This window comes from Salmo trutta, chromosome 13, assembly GCF_901001165.1.
Source record: "Salmo trutta chromosome 13, fSalTru1.1, whole genome shotgun sequence".
NCBI lineage: Eukaryota > Metazoa > Chordata > Actinopteri > Salmoniformes > Salmonidae > Salmo > Salmo trutta.
Window position 1 is genome coordinate 484,307 of NC_042969.1, and position 17,277 is coordinate 501,583.

The 17,277-nt window shown below is 41.9% G+C and overlaps 1 protein-coding gene across 3 annotated transcripts in view; it reads left to right on the forward strand.

Moving 5' to 3' along the window:
- Nucleotides 1–17,277, forward strand: part of LOC115205046 (ecto-NOX disulfide-thiol exchanger 2) — a 250,544-nt gene that overhangs the window by 208,994 nt on the left and 24,273 nt on the right. For all 3 annotated transcript variants that reach the window (XM_029770607.1, XM_029770608.1, XM_029770609.1), the window contains 3 exons: nucleotides 4,919–5,024; nucleotides 13,383–13,585; nucleotides 15,950–16,096. In XM_029770607.1, coding sequence (XP_029626467.1) covers nucleotides 4,919–5,024; nucleotides 13,383–13,585; nucleotides 15,950–16,096 — 456 coding nt within the window. The remainder of the gene's footprint in view (nucleotides 1–4,918; nucleotides 5,025–13,382; nucleotides 13,586–15,949; nucleotides 16,097–17,277) is intronic.

The window sequence follows — 17,277 nt, forward strand, 5'->3', positions numbered from 1 at the left end:
GAGGGCAATTTTGGGGCTTCACCATGTTTCATTGAAATGTACAGCTGTGTGTCGTCCGCATAGCAGTGAAATTTAACATTATGTTCTCGAATGACATCCCCAAGAGGTAATATATATAGTGAAAACAATAGTGGTCCTAAAACGGAACCTTGAGGAACACCGAAATGTACAATTGATTTGTCAGAGGACAAACCATTCACAGAGACAAACTGATATCTTTCCGACAGATAAGATCTAAACCAGGTCAGAACTTGTCCATGTAGACCAATTTGGGTTTCCAATCTCTCCAAAAGAATGTGGTGATCGATGGTATCAAAAGCGGCACTAAGATCTAGGAGCACGAGGACAGATGCAGAGCCTCGGTCTGACGTCATTAAAAGGTCATTTACCACCTTCACAAGTGCAGTCTCAGTGCTATGATGGGGTCTAAAACCAGACTGAAGCGTTTCGTATACATTGTTTGTCTTCAGGAAGGCAGTGAGTTGCTGTGCAACAGCTTTTTCTAAAATTTTTGAGAGGAATGGAAGATTCGATATAGGCCGATAGTTTTTTATAATTTCTGGGTCAAGATTCGGCTTTTTCAAGAGAGGCTTTATTACTGCCACTTTTAGTGAGCTTGGTACACATCCGGTGGATAGAGAGCCGTTTATTATGTTCAACATAGGAGGGCCAAGCACAGGAAGCAGCTCTTTCAGTAGTTTAGTTGGAATAGGGTCCAGTATGCAGCTTGAGGGTTTGGAGGCCATGATTATTTTCATCATTGTGTCAAGAGATATAGTACTAAAACACTTTAGTTACTCCCTTGATCCTAGGTCCTGGCAGAGTTGTGCAGACTCAGGACAATGGAGCTTTGGAGGAATACCCAGATTTAAAGAGGAGTCCGTAATTTGCTCTCTAATGATCATGATCTTTTCCTCAAAGAAGTTCATAAATTTATTACTGCTGAAGTGAAAGCCATCCTCCATTTGCGAATGCTGCTTTTTAGTTAACTTTGCGACAGTATCAAAAATAAATTTCGGATTGTTCTTATTTTCCTCAATTAAGTTGGAAAAATAGGATGATCGAGCAGCAGTGAGGGCTCTTCGATACTGCACGGTACTGTCTTTCCAAGCTAGTCGGAAGACTTCCAGTTTGGTGTGGCGCCATTTCCGTTCCAATTTTCTGGAAGCTTGCTTCAGAGCTCGTGTATTTTCTGTATACCAGGGAGCTAGTTTCTTATGACAGATGTTTTTAATTTTTAGGGGTGCAACTGCATCTAGGGTATTGCGCAAGGTTAAATTGAGTTCCTCGGTTAGGTGGTTAACTGATTTTTATCCTCTGACGTCCTTGGGTAGGCAGAGGGAGTCTGGAAGGGCATCAAGGAATCTTTGGGTTGTCTGAGAATTTATAGCACGACTTTTAATGCTCCTTGGTTGGGGTCTGAGCAGATTATTTGTTGCAATTGTAAACGCAATAAAATGGTGGTCCGATAATCCAGGATTATGAGGAAAAACATTAAGATCCACAACATTTATTCCATGGGACAAAACTAGGTCCAGAGTATGACTGTGGCAGTGAGTAGGTCCAGAGACATGTTGGACAAAACCCACTGAGTCGATGATGGCTCCGAAAGCCTTTTGGAGTGGGTCTGTGGACTTTTCCATGTGAATGTTAAAGTCACCAAAAATTAGAATATTATCTGCTATGACTACAAGATCTGATAGGAATTCAGGGAACTCAGTGAGGAACACTGCATATGGCCCAGGAGGCCTGTAAACAGTAGCTATAAAAAGTGAGTGAGTAGGCTGCATAGATTTCATGACTAGAAGCTCAAAAGACGAAAACGTCATAGTTTTTTTTGTAAATTGAAATTTGCTATCGTAGATGTTAGCAACACCTCCGCCTTTGCCGGATGCACGGGGGGTATGGTCACTAGTGTAACCAGGGGGTGAGGCCTCATTTAACACAGTAAATTCATCAGGCTTAAGCCATGTTTCAGTCAGGCCAATCACATCAAGATTATGATCAGTGATTATGTGATGCATAGCTTTGTAATATGTACATTTTTAAAAAGTCAAAATATATTGAATATACACCATCACAATAAATCCATTATTTATTTAGTCAGATCTGAAGAAACATGATATGAAGAAAATGTATTTCAGAAGAAGAAAATATGAGTTGGCCTACTGTATGTTATCTGACTATGCTCCATGTCTGTTCGTTTAGCTGACAAGATATGCTTATAAGTCCCACGCCATTATTTTATATTATATGATTTTATAGTAAGAAGAATGTAATTGAACTTAGCTGAATAAAATATAAATATATTTTTCCACATATGAAGTGTCAATGTTGAGCATAAAAGTGATAATTTGAAACAGGTCCTATACTCTACATGTAGAGTTATTTGGCAACTTTAGTTGTGAATGATGCAATCCTTAGAATGTCTTAGAAATCAAAACGTATATGTGCTATTGATGATTTGAGAAAGTAGCAAAAAAAGCTTGCTCTCTGTTCTTTGACTTAGGCTGCACAGCTGAACCCCCCCTTCCATTTGTTTTGTACACTGTTGCTACTCGCTGTTTATTATCTATGCATAGTCACTTCACCCCTACCCACATGTACAAATTACCTCTAACCTGTACCCCCGCACACTGACTCGCTACCGGTACCCCCTGTATATAGCCTCATTATTTGTATGTTATTCTGTTACTTTTTAATATTTTTTACTTTAGTTTATTTGGTAAATATTTTCTTAACTCTTGAACTGCACTGCTGGTTAAGGGCATGTAAGTAAGCATTTCACGGTAAGGTCAACACTTGTACTCGGTGCATGTGAAAAATAAAGTTTGATTTGATCAAGTGATCATATTTTCACCCATCAGACAATCCTCAGTTTAATATTTTTATTTACTAGTATGTAAAATTTGTTTTGATTTTGAATGGTCCAATTCACCTTCAGCTCCAATCCACTGTGACTCTGGTCAGAAAAAAGCTTATTTCTCTCAAATGTTGTGCACAAATGTGTTTACATCCCTGTCAGTGAACATTTCTCCTTTACCAAGATAATACATCCACCTGACAGGTTTGGCAAATGAAGAAGCTGCTTAAACAGCATGATCATTACACATTTGCATCTTGTGCTGGGGACAATAAAAGGCTATTCTAAAATGTGCAGTTTTGTCACACAACACAATGCCATAGATGTCTCATGTTTTGAAGGAGCGTGCAATTGGCATGCTGATTGCAGGAAGGTCCACCAGAGCTGTTGCCAGAGAATTTAATATAGATTTCTCTAAGCCGCCTTCAACATTGTTTTAGAGAATTTGGCAGTACGTTCAACTGGCCTCACAACCTCAGACCACGTGTAACCACACCAGCCCAGGACCTCCACATCCAGCCACCCGGACAGGTGATGAAATTGTGGGTTTGCACAACCGAATAATATCTGCACAAACTGTCAGAAAGCATCTCAGGGAAGCTCATCTGCATGCTCGTAGTCCTCACCAGGGTCTTGACCTGACTGCAGTTCCGCATCGTAACCAACTTCAGTGGGCAAATGCTAACCTTCGATGGACCACTGCAATGCTGGAGAAGTATGCTCTTCAACTTTATCGAGCAGATGGCAGACAGTGTTTATGGCGTCGTGTGGGCAAGCGGTTTGCTGATGTCAATGTTGTGAACAGAGTGGTGGTGGGGGGGTTATAGTATGGGCATGCATAAGCTACGGACAACGAACACAATTGCATTTTATTGATGTCAATTTGAATGCACAGAGATACTGTGATTAGATTTATCAGCCGCCATCACCTCAAAATTTCAGCATTACGATCATTACGACAACGTGTTCCAGTTCCTGCCAATATCCAGCAACTTCACACAGCCATTGAAGAGGAGTGGGATAACATTCCACAGGCCACAATCAACAGCCTGATCAACTCTATGTGAAGGAGATGTGTTACGCTGCATTAGGCAAAAGGAGGTCACACCAGATGCTAACAGGTTTTCTGATCCACGGCCCTACCTTTTTTTTAACGTACAGTATCTGTGACCAAAAGATGCATATCTGTATTCTCAGTCATGAAATCCATAGATTAGGGCCTAATGAGTTAATTTCCATTGAAGTGTAGCTTGTAGCAGTGTAACTTGATCTGATGGAATGGCTTGTCCGGCACTTTGTAAAAACCAAGACTGCATTGAGTGAATGTTGGAAGGAGATCCTGGTTCCTTTCTAAACATAGCAATGTGAATGCACACAGGACTCGGACCACAAAATAGGTGAAGTGAGTCCACAAAGAGTTGAGTCCACATTCAAAGGCAAAGGATTGAGATTGGTTATTTTAAAGAGGACTATGTGTGAACACACCCTAAGGGGAAGTTCACCCTACTCTGAGCTAGACACAGCCAACAGCACAGTGGCTACAGCAGTATGCTTATAGGACAATTATATCAGTACAGTTATACTCAATACAGTATAGGACATACATTACATGCAGGCTGCTGCTCTCTGCTATCTGCTGTCCCATCAGTGCAGCAGAGGGAGAACTCAGTCCTGCTCTGAGACCTGTCATCATGTCTTATCTCATCTCCACTCCTCATGTTCTCTGTGTATCGCTCTGGGTAGTAGGATCAGCTCACCCTCTCAATATCCTAAACGTACCGATATAGATGGAAAGCAAATCTGAACCTTTAAATCAGTTTGCACGGGGAACTTCAACCACTGTGTGTGTGTGTGTGTGTGTGTGTGTGTGTGTGTGTGTGTGTGTGTGTGTGTGTGTGTGTGTGTGTGTGTGTGTGTGTGTGAGCTTTCAAGTGTATGTACTGCATGTATCTATCTGAATGTGTATGTGTGTTTGAGCCATGTCTGCAGCTAGGCTACCCAGGAGAAGTTTGTTCAGAAGGAACATTGTCATAATCCTGTTTTGTTTCCCTCCAGGAGATCAGAAACATGCAGAATGAAGAGCTGATGGGGATCAGACGAGAGGAGGAAATGGAGATGTCTGACGAGGACATGGAGGATACACACAACCCTGACCAATCAGGTACACACACACTACACACACTCCTGATAGAAAAACTAACATTAACTACACACACCACACACACTTTTGGCATATGGCTCCTTTCTTTTCTTCTTAGTTGTAGAATAGATCTGTAGCTCAGCACTCTGTCTCAGTGTCATCAGCTCATTCACTCTCTAAATGGACAAATTAAGTTGGAGAGGAGACCATGCAGAGACAATATGGGCTTCTCCAGACTGGAGAAGTTCAATACAGTAGGGGATTAGCTCTTCTAGACTAAAACCAAATCGAAACTGTGTAGAAATGATAATGGACATTCATACGGTTTATTGACTATGCCCAGCTCACTAATACAGTGTTTTCTCTGCAGTCATTTAGCTGTGGCGCTGCACCACGGCAAAAAAACATAAACAAATCTTTCTGCTGAGGTGTACTTTGAAGATACTGGAACAGTTTACATTTAATTTTCTTTTGCAAACAAAATAAGTAATGAATAGAAAAATCTGACAACCCCATAGTAGAATAGTAAATCTATTTACCTATCCAGCTTGTTGTGTGAGAGAAATATTCCTTGAGGCGCATTCAAGTTACGAGTGCCATAAGGAGGGAAATTCAAGAATTGAATAAGGGCTGCAAAAATAGGCTACCTTTATTTAGCAGGGTACTCAAACCTTTACCAGCCAACCGGATTAGACATTATATGGACTACGTATGGTCTAATGAAGGAAAGCCTGAATAAATGTGATAATGAACTGATAATTAACTGAATGATCCAAACTAAATTGGCCTACCTGCTTTCACTTTGTGCAGGATGTGTATCCATCTACCGCATTGTCCTTACAAACTAGGGATTTCACTCTAGCAGCACCTGTTTCTACGATGGTGTTGTAGCCTATTCCCTTAACGTAACCGTTCTTTTTTTTCTACGGTTAGGCCTACATTAGTCATTCTCGTTTGAGCTAAGCTATCCAGGGAAAGTAATCTTGGTAACGTGTCATATTGTCACTTGGGGAGAGGGAAATAAACTCTGCGAGTGGACATATTAGAACGTTTTAGCACCACACGAATAAGGGACAGTTCCCAGGTCCACACACACTCAATGGATGAGTGGCTGGTAGCCTTATGTCTGCCTCACTGCTCATAGAATGGAATTCGCAACACAACAAGCTACTGGGTTTTTTCAAAGTGTTATCTTGATGTAAGATGTTTCCAACCCGCAATGCAATTGTTTTGAACCTAGAGCCGTCCCACAGGTTGAAAGAATGTTGTCGTTCCACCTGTCAGCGGATTATTTTGCGGCTCACCCACGGGGAACCGTGGGTATCTGACCCCATGCAGGACTCTACTAATGGTTAGCCCAATAGGGTAAATGCAGATAGGCAACCCCATGCTTCAACCTATTTATTTATAGCCACTATGCTGCTTCAGTTGGGCTACAGTTGATATTGCTTATTCCTAATAGCATACCAGGCTATATGCGTGGTCCAATATGTTAAAATAATGTGTAAAAATAATTTGACCAATTTCTGGAGGTGGAAATAAAATTGTGTGTGTTTTGTTCAGCAATCCAACAGACAGACGAAAAATCTAAAAAGTACAATATAAGTTCGTAGAAACACGTGAAACAATGTTTAAAATCAATCCTCAGGTTGTTTTTGTCATAATTAATCAATAATATTTCAACCGGACAAAAGCTTCGTCAATAGAAAAGGAGAAACAAGAAAGGCGCACTCCCGATTGCACGCTGGACTCATGTCTTGAAATTTCCACTGTCCACTCATTGAAAGTGCTGTATCTCCCTCATTTTTCAGAGTAAAAGCCTGAAACAATGCCTAAAGACTGGCCACATGAAGAAGAAGCCACAGAGATCGTGAACTGGGTCCTAAGTCTTTGTATGGTGGATAGGCTTTCAATGGAAATAAAATAATAATACTTCCTGGATGGATTTTCCTCAGATTTTCGCCTGCCATATCAGTTCTGTTATACTCACAGACATTATTTTAACAGTTTTGGAAACTTTAGAGTGTTTTCTATCCAAATATGCATATACTAGCTTCTGGGCCTGAGTAGCAGACAGTTTACAATGGGCGTGCTTTTCATAAAAAATTCTGAATGCTGCCCCCTACCCTAGTGAAGTTAAATCAGTTTTACCAAATTTTTTACAAGCATGTCACTGTGGCTTCTGTGCAACCAGGGGGAAAAAAATTCTAGACCACCTTTACTCCACACAGAGATGCATACAAAGCTCTGCCCCGCCCTCCATTTGGCAAATCTGACCATAATTCTATCCTCCTGATTCCTGCTGACAAGCAAAAACTAAAGCAGGAAGTACCAGTGACTCGCTCAATACGGAAGTGGTCAGATGACGCGGATGCTACACTACAGGACTGTTTTGCAAGCACAGGCTGGAATATGTTCTGGGATTCATCCAATGGCATTGAGGAATACACCACCTCAGTCATCGGCTTCATCAATAAGTGCATCCCCACATTGACTGTACATACATATCCCGACCAGAAGCCATGGCTGCCGCTTTCAAGGAGCTGGAGACTGATCCGGACGCTTATAAGAAATCCCGCTATCCCCTCAGACGAACCATCAAACAAGCAAAGCGTCAATACAGGATTAAGATTGAATACTGCTACACCGGCTCTGACGCTCGTCGGATGTGGCAGGGCTTGAAAACTATTACGGACTACAAAGGGAAACCCAGACGTGAGCTGCCCAGTGACACGAGCCTACCAGACAAGCTAAATGCCTTTTATGTTCGCTTCGAGGCAAGCAACACTGAAGCATGCACGAGAGCACCAGCTGTTCTGGATGATGTGAACAACACCTTTAAACAGGTCAACATTCACAAAGCTGCTGGGCCAGACGGATTACCAGGACGTGTACTCAAAGCATGCGTGGACCAACTGTCAAGTGTCTTCACTGACATTTTCAACCTCTCCCTGACCGAGTGTAATACCTACATGTTTCAAGCAGACCACCATAGTCCCTATGCCCAAGGAAGCAAAGCTAAACTGCCTAAATGATTACCGCCCCGTGGCACTCACGTCGGTAGCCATGAAGTGCTTTGAAAGGCTGGTCATGGCTCACATTAACAGCATCCTCCTAGACACCCTAGACCCACTCCAATTCGCGTACCGCCCCAACAGATCCACAGATGATCGCACTCCACACTGGCCTTTCGCACCTGGAAAAAAGGAACACCTATTTGAGAATGCTGTTCATTGACTACAGCTCAGCGTTCCACACCATAGTGCCCACGAAGCTCATCACTAAGCTAAGGACTCTGGGACAAAACACCTCCCTCTGCAACTGGATCCTGGACTTCCTGACGAGCTGCCCCCAGGTGGTAAGAGTAGGCAACAACACATCTGCCATGCTGATCCTTAACACTGGGGCCCCTCAGGGGTGTGTACTTAGTCCCCTCCTGTATTCCCTGTTCACCCACGACTGCGTGGCCAAACACGACTCCAACACCATCATTAAGTTTGCTGATGACAACAGTGCTAGGCCTGATCACCGACACCGATGAGGTGGCCTAGAAGGAGGAGGTCAGAGAACTGGCAGCGTGGTGCCAGGACAACAGCCTCTCCCTCAATGTGAGCAACACAAAGGAGCTGATCGTGGACTACAGGAAAAGGCTCGGCCGAAAAGGCCCCCATTAACATCGACGGGGCTGTGGTGTCCACATCAACAACGAACTATCATGGTCCAAACATACCAAGACAGTCATGAAGAGGGCACAACAAAACCTTTTCCCCCTCAGGAGACTGAAAAGATTTGGCATGGGTCCCCAGATCCTCAAAGGTTTCTTCAGCTGCACCATCGAAGGCATCCTGACCGGTTGCGTCACCGCCTGGTATGACAACTGCTCGGCATCTGACCGTAAGGTGCTACAGAGGGTAGTGCGAATGGCCCAGTACATCTGGGGCCAAGCTTCCTGCCATCCAGGATCTATATGCAGTGGCTTGCAAAAGTATTCACCCCTTGGCATTTTTCCTATTTCGTTGCCTTACAACCTGAAATTAAAGTGGATTTTTTGGGGGGTTTGTATCGTTTGATTTACACAACATGCCTACCACTTTGAAGATGCAAAATATTTATTTGTGTGAAACAAAGAAGAAATAAGACAAAAACAAAACAGAAAACTTGAGGGTACATAACTATTCACACCCTTAAAGTCAATACTTTTTAGAGCCACCTTCTGCAGAAATTACTGCTGCAAGTCTCTTGGGGTATGTATCTATAAGCTTGGCACATCCAGCCATGGATTTTTGTCCATTCTTCAAGGCAAACTGCTCCAGCTCCTTCAAGTTGGATGGGGTCCAGTACAGTAATCTTTAAATCAAACCACAGATTCTCAATTGGATTGAGGTCTGGGCTTTGACTAGGCCATTCCAAGACATTTAAATGTTTCCCATTAAAACACCCAAGTCTTGCTTTATCAGTATGCTTAAGGTCATTGTCCTGCTGGAAGGTGAACCTCCCTCCCAGTCTCAAATCTCTGGAAGACTGAAACAGGTTTCCTTCAATAATTTCCCTGTATTTAGCTCCATCTACCATTCCTTCAATTCTGACCAGTTTCCCAGTCCCTGCCGATGAAAAATGGATGGTGTTCTTGGGGTGATGTGACGTGGAGGTTTGCGCCAGACATAGCATTTTCCTTGATGGCCAAAAAGGTCCATTTTAGTCTCATCTGACCAGAGTACCTTCTACCATATGTTTGGGGAGTCTCCCACATGCCTTTTGGCGAACACCAAACGTGTTTGCTTATTTATTTCTTTAAGCAATGGCTTTTTTTCTGGCCACTCTTCTGTAAAGCCCATCTCTGTGGAGTGTACGGCTTAAAGTGTTCCTATGGACAGATACTCCAATCTCCGCTGTGGAGCTTTGCAGCTCCTTCAGGGTTATCTTTGGTCTCTGTTTTGCCTCTCTGATTAATGCCCTCCTTGCCTGGTCTGTGAGTTTTGGTGGGCAGCCTTCTCTTGGCAGGTTTGTTGTGGTGACATATTCTTTAAAAAAAATTATAATGGATTTAATGGTGCTCCGCGGAATGTTCAACATTTCGGATATTTTTTTATATCCCAACAGTGATCTGTAGTTCTCCACAACTTTGTCCCTGACCTGTTTGGAGAGCTCCTTGGTCTTCATGGTGCCGCTTTCTTGGTTGTGCCCCTTAGTGGTGTTGCAGACTCTGGGAACTTTCAGAACAGGTGTGTATATATACTGAGATCATGTGACAGATCATGTGAAACTTTGATTGCACACAGGTGGACTTTATTTAACTAATTATGTGACTTCTGAAGGTAATTGGTTGCACCAGATATTATTTAAGGGCTTCATAGCAAAGGGGGTGAATACATATGCATGCACCACTTTTCAGTTTTTTTGTATTTTTTTAAACAAGTAATTTTTTTTATTTCACTTCACCAATTTGGACTATTTTGTGTATGTCCATTACATGAAATCCAAATAAAAATCTATTTAAATTACAGGCAGTAATGCAACAAAATAGGAAAAATGCGAAGGGGGATGAAAACTTTTGCAAGGCACTGTAATAGGCGTTGTCAGGGGAAAAAGACTCCAGTCACCCAAGTTATAGACTATTTTCTCTTCTACCGCACGGCAAGCGGTACCGGAGTGCCAATTCTAGGACCAAAAGGCTCCTCAACAGCTTCTACCCCCAAGTCAGTAGACTGCTGAACAATTCATACAAATCGCCACCAGACAATTTACATTGACCCCCCCTCTTGTACAGTGCTGCTACTTGCTGTTTCTTTGTTACCTTTTTATTTATTTATTGGAAAAAAATGACCTTTATTTAACTAGGCAAGTCAGTTAAGAACAAATTCTTATTTTCAATGACGGCCTAGGAACAGTGGGTTAACTACCTTGTTCAGGGGCAGAACGACAGATTTTGTCAGCTCCGGGATTCAATCTGCAACCTTTCGGTTACTAGTCCAACACTTTAACCACTAGGCTTCCTGCCGCCCCACCTATGCATAGTCACTTCGCCACCACCTACATGTACAGATTACCTCAACTAGCCTGTACCGGTGCACATTGACTCAGTACCGGTGCCCCCTGTATATAGCCTCATTATTGTTATTCTTATTGTGTTACTTTTTATTATTACTTTTTATTTTAGCCTACTTGGTAAATATTTTCTTCTTCTTGAACTGCACTGTTGGTTAAGGGCTTGTAAGTAAGCATTTCACTGTAAAGTCTACACTTGTTGTATTCGGCGCATGTGGCAAAAAAAGTTAGATTTGAGAGTCATGACATGTTTTGAAATATTTTTTATTCTGTACAGGCTTCCTTCTTTTCACTCTGTCAATTAGGTTAGTATTGTGGAGTAACTACAATGTTGTTTATCAGTTTTCTCCTATTACAGCCATTAAACTCTGTAACTGTTTAACGTCAACATTGGCTTCATGGTGAAATCCATGGGCTGTTTCCCTCCTCTCCGGCAACTGAATTAGGAAGGACGCCTGTATCTTTGTAGTGACTGGGTGTATTTATACACCATCCAAAGTGTTATTTTTATTTTTACCCATCTACCAATCGTTGCTCTTCTTTGCAAGGTATTGGAAAACCTCCCTGGTCTTTTTGGTTGAATCTGTGTTTGAAATTCACTGCTCGTTTGAGGGACCTTGGCGTACAGAGATGAGGTAGTCATTCAAAAATTATGTTAAACACTATTTATTGCACACGGAGTGAGTCCAGGCAACTTATTATGTGACCTGTTAAGCAAAAGTTTACTCCAGAACTTATTAAGGCATGCCATAACAAAGTGGTTAATACTTATTGACAGTGGACATTCAGAACCTAATTCCACTTTGACATCATGGGTTATTGTGTGTAGTAGGCCAGTGACAAAAAAAATCTACATTTAATCCATTTTAAATTCAGGCTATAATACAACAAAATGTAGAAAAAGTTAAGTTACTTGCTCAAGGGAACATCGGTGGAAGGTGGCACCGGAGATATTGGTGCCAGAAACCCTCTGGTTGCCCCCCACCCCTTCATGTCTTTTAGTTTCTACTTGTTAATCGTTGTGATCTCTGCCAGTTGCCAATATGACAGCCTCCCTTGTTAAAATGCAGATATATGCAAACGTTATCATCAGCCTACCAGGTTCAGATTCCCACCTCTTTTCATGTGCGACCTTGCTTATTAGAAAACACAAAACAATCGTTGTCAGGAGGCTGTCACAATGTTGGATGGGAACGCTGTGGAGAAGGGCACAGGATGTGCTGGGGGTACAGGTGTTGTGAAACCCCTTTATATTTACAGCATTAGCTCACACCTGCTAGGGATCCTTGTAACCCAGGAACACAGGGGGAGCCCACCCAGTCTGTTTCTTTAAAAGCTAATCGATACTAATGGTTAAGTGTCCTATTGATACACAGTGCAGAGTGTGAATGGGTTGGTGCTTCTACATTCATGCAGTATAGAGTGGGAATGTGTTGGTGCTTCTCTCCTGTCAGCAGCCCTGTGCTGAGCTGCTGGAGTCGATGCTAAAGCCTGTCACGTTGTGGAGGGGGAATCGGTTGGCTACCCCGGACAGCAACTTGATTAGGCTCCCTGATTAATACACACCTCACCCTAAACCTCCCTGCTGGCTGGCTGGCACGCATACACACACACACACACACACACACACACACACCTTTGCCTGATTAAAAAAAGCCAGCATGAGTCTCTATGCTCATTTTAACACACACACACTATGCTAGGCCTCTCTTACACGATCACTCTCAGGTCTTATCTCTCCAGCTCAGCTACACAAACACACCCTCTCATTACATCACACATATCCCCTCAGACAGCATTGGAGAATCAGGACTCTCCTATCAAAGCCCAAAGGAACAGGGGCTGAGTAGTTCTCATCACTGTCTCATCCTGTCTGTTCAATAGGACAGGTTAGGATTTCATGAGTAGTTCTCATCACATTGTCTTTCCTGTCTGTTCAATATAGGACAGATTAGGATTTCATGAGTATTTCTCATCACACTGTCTCTCCTGTCTGTTCATTATAGGACAGATTAGGATTTCATGAGTATTTCTCATCACACTGTCTCTCCTGTCTGTTCAATATAGGACAGGTAAGGATTTCATGAGTAGTTCTCATCACACTGTCTCTCCTGTCTGTTCATTATAGGACAGATTAGGAATTCATGAGTATTTCTCATCACACTGTCTCTCCTGTCTGTTCATTATAGGACAAGTTAGGATTTCAAAGCATCTCCAGTAGAGTTGCAGTATGTCCTCAGATCATCAATAGACATTTGAAGGCTGTTTATACAGTATAATGTTATGATACAGCAGTTGTGATGTTCTATGTCTCTTGTGTATGTGTGTTTGTAGGCCCTGTGTCCCAGGCGGAGGCTCTAAAGGAGGAGAATGACTCTCTGCGCTGTCAGCTGGATGCCTACAGAAATGAGGTGGAGCTGCTGAAGCAGGAGCAGGGCAAGAACCAAGAACACACACCTCCACAACACAGTGAAGAGGACGCCTGCAGGCAGCAACAACTAACCTTTCTACAACAGGCACTACAGGGCATGCAGAAGGTATACTTCTACCACACACACTATAGCTTAACGTTTTGCAGCAGGTCCTACTTTGGATTTATTTCAAGCAATTCCACAGGACTTTTTATACAGATATAAGTCCTGCAGATTTTAGCTGGTAAGACTCATAATCCGTTGGTTTTGCTTTCTGGGGTGACAAGTGTGGTGGCTAATTTCTGCATTACCAAATGAGGAGAGTTACAAACTTCACACACCAGTCAGAGTTATACTTAAACTTCATCTTTAATAATAAGAGCTTTGCAAAAGCCTTTGACTTTCAATGATGCGCTATCTCTAATGAACCATTGAAAAGTGTCTACACAAAAGTACAAAGATCTTTTATAGCCAAGATACACCCCTCTCAACATACATGACGAACGACAGATACATAGAATGGGTCACAAGGTTAAGTTTTGTATGAAAGATATCTATAAAACATAGCAGACAGCAACTGCTGTGTCAACAGTTTTCATTGTACAGACCAGTGTCTGGTCCTCCTACTCCAAACTGGAACCGTCTCTCCCTGGTACGGTATAGAACAGAACCATTAGCTCCATGTTATCTGGAATGCTCTTTAGGCTTTATTACCCAAAGACATTGTAAATCTCCTCTGTCAGTGCTATGTCATAGAGGCCCATCCTCAGTAAGACACACACACATATGTAGACAATGTTCCATTCTGTCCTCCTCCCTTCCTGATATTCTGCATAGCACCAGGGATATGTGAAAGACAAGCCTGACCTCTCCCCTCTCTGAGCCCCAAGTGACTGAGCCCCAGCTAAGGGAAAAGTGCAACTGCCAACATTCATTATCCAAATGGATACATTCTAATGACAAGTATATCACGTAAGCATATTATGCAAATAAAACATCTTAATTATCTATGTTACCCAACTAATTCTGATTCATCCGCCACACAAGTGGTTTTGATGAAAAGTCACTTTTAATGGAGGTGGATAGAGAACTGCCCTCTCAATCACACACACACACACAGGCTCATGCACACATACACACAACACTAATAAAGAGATGAGAGAGTGGTAGGGAGAGATGCAAGCTGAAAACAAGAACGGCAGAGGGATGCACTCAGAGTAAGATGGATAGATAGAGAAAAAGAAAGAACAATAGAAAGACTTCAGAGGGAGAGAGTCATTCTAGAATCTGATCACTCTGCTGTCCTAGACGCTCTACAGAAACCAATGCCAACCAGCTTGAAGGGTTTTCTATTAAAATCTCCCTCTCAGAGAAAACAACCATCATACTATCGGTAAGATAAACAACCCTCTGAGGCAGGAAAACTGTTGCTCCCATCACCTGCTGGGTCATCAAATATCTTCAAGTTGTCAACGGTCATAGTTAATAGAAATATTTTTTTTTTATGTTGGTTTTGAGCATAAATAATGTGTCGTCCTCCTGCTCATTTGAATAGACAGATGGTAATTACATTTCTAACACGCAAGTTTGAACATTTCCATGAAAATATTAAGTGAATGGATTAAAATGAGGAGGAAGAGACCAATTGGATGCTTCTTATTGCTCCATGCTAAATTGCGTTATCATGCAGGCTCAGGCAAATTACCATAAAATATTATCAGCAGGTGATTTGAGTGTGCCCAGGTTCTGTGAATTTCTTCCACTTGTGAGTCATCTTATACTTGCGTATTTCAGCCTAAAGCCAACTGAGACTGTGATGGATAAGCTGAAATGGATAAGGAGAAAGGACTTTTCAGCTCCTACGTGGTTCTAACTTGCAGCACCAGAGAGACTAGATAGATAAGCTATGAGCTAAAAGTTACTACTCGATAGCAAATCCTGAAGCATAAGAGCTAACTTGGTTTCCTCTCTGTAGCTGATGCATGAAGGGTTAATAACTACAGTGAGGGAAAAAAAGTATTTGATCCCCTGCTGATTTTGTACGTTTGCCCACTGACAAAAAAATGATCAGTCTATCATTTTAATGCTAGGTTTATTTGAACAGTGAGAGACAGACTAACAACAAAAAAATCCAGAAAAACGCATGTCAAAAATGTTAGAAATTGATTTGCATTTTAATGAGGGAAATAAGTATTTGACCCCCTCTCAATCAGAAACATTTCTGGCTCCCAGGTGTCTTTTATACAGGTAACGAGCTGAGATTAGGAGCACACTCTGTAAGCAGGCATCTGTGGCTAACTGTGCCTCCTCTGTCTTAAGGGTTAGTTAACATTTGTGTCTTTAAAGATTAGTTAGCATCTGTAGCTAACTGTGCCTTCTCTCTGTAGCAGACCCTTAGTTAGCATCTGTGGCTAGCTGTGCCGCCTCTGTAACAGATAATTAAGGGTTAAATATTATCTGTGGCTAACTGTATCTCCTCTCTGTTTTCAGCAATTGCTGAAAATGTGTGAAGAAATGAAACAGCGGGAGGCAGAGATGGAGAAGACTGTGGAGGACAAACAGCAGCTGGAGAGCCAAGTAAAGAGCCTCAAGGAAGGACTGCAGGGCCTGAAAACACTGACAACACACACACCACAGGTCAGTAACACACACACACAACACATGCACACTTTACAGCTTTACAGTTTGGTTTGTTAGAAAAACTCCTGGGGTTTGAAACGGAATTACAATATCGGATTTGTGCTGTAATTATAATGAAATTAGTTCAAAATGAGTTTCAATACATGATAAATATTTCAGAAATAATTTGTCAGCTTGGAACCCAGGCTATGTTAGACTTGAATTACAGTGTATTTAGTTTCATTCCAAATGGTATTGCATTTCTTCAATATCCCAGTGTCAGCTGATCTACCCCTAAAAATATATATATATTTAGGGGGTAGATCAGCTGACACTAGGATATTGAAGAAATGCAATTACATGTATTCTAGTGTCCCCACTAGACATTGATTTCAAATAGTTAATTTGGAATCCCATAGTGAGAGGGTGAAATAGAATGCCATAGACAGTAGAGAGAGAGAGACGGGTCATTTAGAATGCATAGAAAGAAGAGGGACAGGTCATTTATTGTTATAAACCGTGTAATTTGGGTCCTGGATGCTGATTGGCTAAAACTGTATTTCAGTCATGTGAACTGTATATCAGACAATATACCACGAGTATGACACAAAAATACAGCTCTATTTATGTTGGTAACCAGTTTATAATAGCAATAAGGCACTTCTGGGGTTTGTGGTATATGGCCAATACACCACGGCTAATGTCTGTATCCATGCACTCTGCTTCGGGACTTGCCGTAGAACAGCACTTAGACATGGTATATTGGCCAATATACCACATCCCCTCACGCCTTATTGCTTAAGTATGCCATATATAGAGAGAGATGGGTCAATCCTCTTTACATCAAACTGGCCTATTCAAACTAACTACTAGTTTCACCACCACTTTATCATCATAAAGTAACTGTCCAGTGACAATCTAACTTTTAAAAGTTCCTATTCTGTTAACTCATATCCAGATAAGGTTGTTGAATCGTCCTATATTCATATTTGTAGCCAAAGCATTGATTAGAGGGAAAAAACACTTAAAACCCCACCTCAAATTTGTATCCCAAACAGACCGTTTCAAAAAAGCTTGCTATTTCCTCAGAGTATGATGTCATACTCCTGAGGAGAATGATCTGGCCAATCAGCGGTCTAGAGGAGGATGAGCTGGCCAATCAGCTGTGTACTTGCGTGCATATTTGTAATGTCCGGTAC